The sequence below is a fragment of the Otolemur garnettii genome, unplaced genomic scaffold (assembly GCF_000181295.1).
Source record: "Otolemur garnettii isolate 467f Iridium unplaced genomic scaffold, OtoGar3 scaffold00045, whole genome shotgun sequence".
Classification (NCBI taxonomy): domain Eukaryota; kingdom Metazoa; phylum Chordata; class Mammalia; order Primates; family Galagidae; genus Otolemur; species Otolemur garnettii.
In genome coordinates, this window is record NW_003852440.1 from 5,780,508 (window position 1) to 5,788,132 (window position 7,625).

General features: G+C 34.3%; 1 protein-coding gene across 1 annotated transcript in view; it reads left to right on the forward strand.

Moving 5' to 3' along the window:
* The window catches only part of DNAH14 (dynein axonemal heavy chain 14), a 554,037-nt gene that overhangs the window by 189,906 nt on the left and 356,506 nt on the right, over positions 1-7,625 (forward strand). The window contains exons 27-29 of the mRNA XM_003791010.1: positions 1,422-1,694; positions 6,204-6,435; positions 7,141-7,194. Coding sequence (XP_003791058.1) covers positions 1,422-1,694; positions 6,204-6,435; positions 7,141-7,194 — 559 coding nt within the window. The remainder of the gene's footprint in view (positions 1-1,421; positions 1,695-6,203; positions 6,436-7,140; positions 7,195-7,625) is intronic.

Here is a 7,625-nt window from a genome sequence, read left to right on the forward strand (position 1 = left end):
CCTACACTTTCTTCTAGTATTTTTATAGTTTCATGTCTTAAGTTTAAATCTTTAATCCAGTGAGAGTCTATCTTAGTTAATGGTGAAAGGTGTGGGTCTAGTTTCAGTCTTCTACAGGTCACCATCCAGTTAACCCAGCACCGTTTGTTAATAAATAGGGAATCTTTTCCCCACTCAATGTTTTTAATTGGCTTACAAAGATCAGATAACAGTAGGTAGCTGGATTCATCTCTTGGCTCTCTATTCTGTTCCATACATCTACCTCTCTGTTTTTGTGCCAGTACCATGCTGTTTTGATCACTAGAAAGATAGAGACTTTGCCTCCTTCATGCTTACATGGATAGTACTGGAAAATGTTCTTCTTTGCAAAGTATCTTAAGAATGGAAGAAAAAGTATCCAATGTACACAGCCCCATTTTGAAACTAATTTATAGCTTTCATAGGAATGTTATAACCTAATTATAGCCTTAGAATATGGGAAGGGAGGTGGGAGAGGGGAGAGGAGGGGCGTGGATGAGAGGAGGGAGGGTGATTGGTGGGGTCACCCCTATGGTTTATCCTACAAGGGTACAAGTGAATCTTTCTAAAAGCAGAGTATGAATGTCTTAACTCAATAACTAAGAAAACGACATGAAGGCTACGTTAACCAGTTTGATAAGAGTATTTCAAAATGTATATGAAAACACCACACTGTACCCCATGATTGCATTAATATACACAGCTATAATTTAATAAAAAATAAAAAATAAATTACTCCCATATGTGTATCCTTATTACTCTACTGTGTTTCTTAGGCACTTCAATTCAGTATATCCCCCCCTTAGCCACAACATATTCTTCTTTCAATAGTTACTATCTTAGTGAGTGACTGGAATCACAACTTACCCAATTGTGCAAGCCAGAAACCTATAACATATCTTGACATTTCCCCCTCTTTTAACTTCCAGAGTCAACTTGATTTTAATCTAGCATTCTTAAAATAGCTCTGGTATATGTGGGAAGAGTGAGTTTAAAAAGATGACTCAAATAACAATTTTTATAAGCTCTAAAACTATGATTGCAGACTTAATGTATTCTTGGTATACAGGGTGTCCATAAGGTTTGTGTGAAGATTAATACAGGACACTCTGTATTCTGAGTTCAATAGAAAGAGCAGAACTAATTTCTTCTGGATTTTTCAACCATTGTTACTGTCTCCACATTCTTACTTAGTGATGATGGATTAAGAACACAAGAATTAGAAAGTACAAATTAATAAGGTTCCCATAAACATTATTTAAAGTTCAATCTTTAACCCTCAAATATGTTTAAATGTATAAACTCTTTTGTACACACATAAATGCACTCACACATATGCCACATATACTTCATGAAAATATCTGTTTTAATTTAAAATAAAATCTATGTTTCAATTATCATTCCTATCTCTTATCTTTTCAGAGCCAGATCATGTTTTATAATGATTGTCTTAAAAGTTTTAGGAGTTCTCATTCAAGAGAAGAGATGGAAAAAGTCTGTGCTGATGTGATATGTCATCTAGAAGAAATTGCAGAGCTGGTAGTGTTGGATACTAGTAACTCTCGAACAAAAATTGTACTAGGGGCATTGCTTACCCTTTATGTTTATTGCAGAGATATAGCAATAAATTTACTACTTAAAAATATCTTCAATTCAGAGGATTTTGAATGGACAAGGTAGGTAAATCTAAATTATAACTACATGCAGTAATGTCTTATAAACATATTTTTAAGTAAATTTATTCTTCATCCTCAACCTTTGTCAAACTAGCATTTTAATTTTGAGGGACTTACTGAAATTCTAATCAAACTGGAATTTGAGTATAGTAGTCTCCCCTTTTCTGTGGTTTTGCTTTCCATGGTTTCAGTTACCCACAGTCAACAATAGTCTAAAAAAAGGTAAGTACAGTACAACAAGACATTTTGAAAGAAAAAACACATTTGCATAACATTTATTATAATATATTATCATAACTATTGTATTTTATTATCAGTCATTGCAGTTAATCTCTGTGCCTAAATTAAACTTTAACATAGGTATGTTTGTATAGGAAAAAACATAGTACAGTATATATAGGGTTTGGAACTACAGTAGAACTTCTGTAAGTTGACCATGCAAAGGGCTATAACAAACTGGTTGACATAAATGTGGTTCATGTCTAGTCTATGAAAATTAGACCAACTTATGGAGGTAGTCAGTATAGGGCAGTGGTCAGCTCTGGCAGTGGCAGTTCTACTGTATATGCAATTTCAGGCATCCACCAGGGGTCTTGAAATGTGCCCTCCACAGATAAGAGGGGACTACTATACCATATTCCTATTTTTCCTTCTTTCTCTTTTTTCCTCCCTGTCATTTTAACTTCTATCTTCTTAACCTAATTAATTCTCTTCAAGTAGTTGCATTTTGGCATTCAGACAGAGGACAATACTTGTTCATGGGTATTGATAACTCTACTTCAGGCCTCTTCTTTCTCCTGTGCTGTCAATTCTGGAATAGACTAGGATGGAGAAACAAATTGGAGAACATTTCCTACCAACTCCTTAACTCCAAATTACCTTCCTTCTCCCAGAGTCAATTAGTAAAATATGAAAATAAAAAGCTACTACCTTTGGTGAGAAGATCAAGAGTATGATTCCTGTAATAAATGTGGCATTTCAAACTTTCGAATAATTTTTTTTAAGTTTTTCTTTGTTCGTAGAAAAACAGGTGTCTTGCCTATATCTCAAGAAAAGTTAATTTTTAAGAAATTCTGTAGTTAGCATAAATTTGTTGTAGGTATGACAGTTTCCTTTAAACCCTAGGGATTTCTGATCAGAGCAATTAGGCAATAGAAAGAAATAAAAAGGCATCTGAATCAGAAAGGAACCAGTTGAATTAGTCTTTTTCACAGATGACATGAACACCTAGAAAAACCTAAGGACTCCAACCATAAAACTGTTAGAACTTATAAACTAATTCAATAAAGTCACAGGATGCAAAATCAGCTTACAAAAATCAGTAGCATTTATGGATGCCAACATTAAGTGATCTGAAAAATAAATCAAGGAAACAGCCTCATTTACAATAGCTAAAAAATGTATAAAATACCTAGGAATTGGTCTAACCAAAGAAGTGAAAGTTCTATACAAGGAAAACTATAAATTTCCTTCTGAAGAAAGAATGAGAAGAGGACATTTTAAGAAATGGAAAAATATTCTATGTTTATCAATTGAAAGAACAATTTGTTAAAATTACAATACTACCCAAAGCAATTTAGAAATTCAGTGCAATCCTTATCAAAATTGTTCACAGAAATAGAAAAAAAAAACACAATTTATATGGAACCACAAAAGACTCCAATAACCAAAACAATCCTGATCAAAAAGAACAAAGCTAGAGACACCACACTATCTCACTTCAAAATCTATTACAAAGCTATAGAAACCAAAACCACATGATACTAGCACAAAACAGATATATGGACCAACAGAACAGATTAGAGAATCCAGATATAAACCCACACATTCACAATTGATTCATCTTCAACAAAGACACCAAGAACTTACAATGAAGAAAAGACTGTCTTTTCAATAAATGGTGCTGGGGGAAACTTAATAACTATTAACATTTTCAGAAGAATGAAACTAGACTCCTATCTCTCACCATACTCAAAAATCAAATCAATTTGATAGAAGACTTGAATTAAGTTTGTCTGGCCAAAATCCTTTTGAGTAGAATCACAAAAGAATAGGCAACCAGGGTGGCGCCTGTGGCTCAGTGGGTAGGGCACCGGCCACATATACCAAGGATGGCAGGTTCAAACCCGGCTCCAACCAAACTGCAACAAAAAAATAGGCAGGCATTGTGGCGGGCACCTGTACAAGAGGCTGAGGCAAGAGAATCGCCTTGGCCCAGGAGTTGGAAGTTACTGAGAGCTGTGATGCCACTGCACTCTACTAAGGGTGATAGAGTGATACTCTGTCTCTACAAAAAAAAAAAAAAAAGAATAGGCAACCAAGCAAAATAGACAGTGTGATTACATCAAACTAAAAATCTTCTGGAAAGCTAAGGAAATAGTCAACAAATGGATAGACAACCCAAAGGATACTCTCTTAATTACCAAAGAGACTGTAGCTTGTTTATGAACCATTACTCTGCATAAAATCTAGCATTTCATTATTATTTATTAGCTCTTTTAAAAAATAAAAATAAACAGTAGAATGTGGTCTCCATCTTTTTAATGACTGAATAGTATTCCATGGTATACATATACCACACTTTGTTAATCCATTCCTTGGATGGAGGGCATTTAGGCTGTTTCCACTTTTTGGCAATTGTGGATTGAACTGTGATAAACAGTCTAGTGCAAATGTCCTTATGATAAAATGATTTTTTTTCTTCTGGGTAGATGCCCAGTAATGGGATTGCAGGACCAAATGTGAGGTCTAATTTGAGTTCTTTGAGGTTTCTCCCTACTTCCTTCAAAAAAGGTTGTATTAGTTTGCAGTCCCACCAGTAGTGTAAAAATGTTCCTTTCTCTCCACATCCACCCCAGCATCTGCAGCTTTGAGTCTTTGTGATGCGGGCCATTCTCACTGAGGTTAGGTGATAGCTCAGGGTGGTTTTGATTTGCATTTCTCTGGTGATCAGGGACAATGAGTATTTTTTCAAGTGTTTGTTAGCCATTCATTTATCTTCATCAGAGAAGGTTCTGTTCATATCTCTTGGCCAGAGGAGATGGGATTGTTTACTTTTTTTCTGTTGATTGATTTGACTTCTCTGTAGATTCTAGTTATCAACCCTTTGTCAGATTGATACCCTGCAAATATCTTTTCTCATTCTGAAGGTTGTCTTTTAGCTTTACTTGTGTCCTTAGCTATGCAAAAGACTTTACATCTTTTGAATTAACTTGGATAGAGGTGGGACACATTCTCCTTAGTAAAGCATCACAAGAATGGAGAAGCAAGAATCCAATGTACTCAATTCTAATATGAAGGCAATAGATGATTTAATATTATCTATTATTAGGCCATCTATTAATCTAGATGATAAGAGATCTGGGGGGTAGGCATGGGAATAAGGAATCAGGGGTAGGTGGTAGGATGGGAGGCTACGGTTTATGGCACACCTCTTGGGGGTGCAACACAATTGATCTATTATTAGATCATCTATTAATCTAGATGATAATAGATCTGGGGGGTAGGCAAGGGAATGAGGGATCGGGATGGGGGTAGGGCGGGGGGTTATGGTTTATGGCACACCTCTTGGGGGTGGGACACAATTACAAGAGGGACTTTATATAACAACTGCAACCAGTATAACCTGGTTCTTTGTACTCTCAATGAATCTCGAACAAAAAAAGGAAACAAAAAATGTCATTTAAAAAAACAGTAGTAGAATCTATGTATATACATACACACGTATACATGCTATATGTATATATGTGTGTAAATATAAAAAATATTTTTCCTAATATATATGCATATACATTATATTTCTTAGTATATATATGCATATATATTTCCTAGGGGGGTGGGTGGACCCTTGGGCCATTCGTCCCAAGGTGTTCCTTGTAGAACAAGAGCCTGAGCCTTCAGCACGTAGTCATTTGTTACTTACTCCCCTCACCTGTGTTGTATGATCTCAATAAAAGGCTAGTGCAGAGGTTGCTCGGGGCTACCCTGCGAAGAGGAGCTAGTCTGCTTCCTACAAGCTTGTACTTCTAATCCACGTCACACCTGGTTCCTTCCTGTGGTGATGGAGACCAGGTCCATAGGGGCCCGAGGGGTTGTGACAGAGAAGATTCAAATATTTTGATACATAAAACAAATAGCATTTCTCTCAAGTATCCTCATAATAAAGATCCAGATCGTTGGACAGATGAACATTGTCTTCGATAATATTCTTACTGAAAATTGAAATAAACTTCATAGATGTGATTTTTATATGAATCCTCCATTTAAGCTGACATCACACCAAAGCAGCATGATTCAAGGTCATTTGCCTCAGAGGGAAGCATTCTCATTGTTTGTAGTCTTCTGAATTCTAATATTTCATATTTAGTACAATCATTGATGAATTTTAAATTACTCTTCCTACTTGATTTTAAGTTTTGCATTTCTATTTTTTAGTCATTTGTTTCTGCATGTGAAAAAAATAAAAATAATTTCACCAAATAATAGAAGCATTTATGATATTGTTTGCAGACATTTGCAATATAAGTGGAATGAAAAACACAAATTGTGTTACGTTTCACAAGGAGATGCCAGTTTTACTTACGGCTATGAGTACTTGGGTTGTACCGCAAGGTTGGTTATTACGCCTCTCACAGACCGATGCTGGCTGACTCTTACAGGAGCACTACATTTCAATCTAGGAGGCTGCCCTGCTGGTCCAGCTGGGACAGGAAAAACTGAGACTGTCAAAGATCTAGCAAGAGTAAGTGCCTTCTATATCTAGAACAAAAAGTGCTTTTTGTTTTCCTGTTTTACAAACTTTGATGATATTTTAAATTTATAGCATTCTTGCTGTTAAGATGTTCTTTCAATTGCCTGCAAAAGGCACCTATTCTGTCAAGTATTTGTTGAATGCCTTTATATAATTTGAATGGAAATTGATACACACTTACTGTTTAGTTAATTATTGTTAAGCATTTTTTCTACAAACATGCACATTAATTAATTAATACAATTCATCAATTAAGTTTTGAATGTCTATTGTATGCTGGGACTTGAGATCTCAGTAAGCCAATATATGCTTTGAAATACTACTATACTGACTGACATGTAAATGATTAATATCAGTGTGTGTGAGAAAGAGAAGTAGTAGTAGTAGTAACTGATATAAGCAAAGTGTATAGTTTGCAACATTTGGATATTTTTCCTAGTTCTTATTTGTAGATTTGTGCAAAAATGTGACCTTTGCATTCTAGGAACCTATTGACTAAGCTATATAAACAGTATATGAAATTTACATGATACTATATGGAGTTTTATAAATCTCTAAATTTGGTATCTAATTCATCTTTATAGTGTAAAAGTATTGTCAAAATAACAAAGACATTTTAATACCGTGACAGTTTTAATATTAGTATTTTATGTCATAATTCAAGAAATATGTTAAAATAATATTTTTCCTTTCCAGTCCTTAGGCAAACATTGTGTGGTCTTCAACTGTTTTGAGGACTTGGATTATAAGGTAAAGCTTAAACACATATACTCAGGAAAAAATCCTGTACATATAAAACAATTCACTGAAGAATAAAAGAAAAAGAAAAATATCTATCTTAGACATTAAGTATTAATAGAACTTTAAACACTATTCTTTTCAATGACTAGAATAAGAATAGAATAGAATAGAATAGAAACCTGGAATGTAGAGAAACTTAAAAACACATACTTTGCTTTAAGTTTAAGTGAACTACTCCATAATATAGTGGTTTTCAAACTTTTTGACTGTAGAATTCTTTTCAAATAAAATCTTATATGTACATTAATATGTAATACAATTAAGAGTACAGTTTTATTAATATAAAATTAAGTCCTACATTTATTTACTGAAAACGTAATCATTTTAAGATCAAGGCCATTATGATTCACACAAATGTTTGAGAGTTTATGTGGAGGATG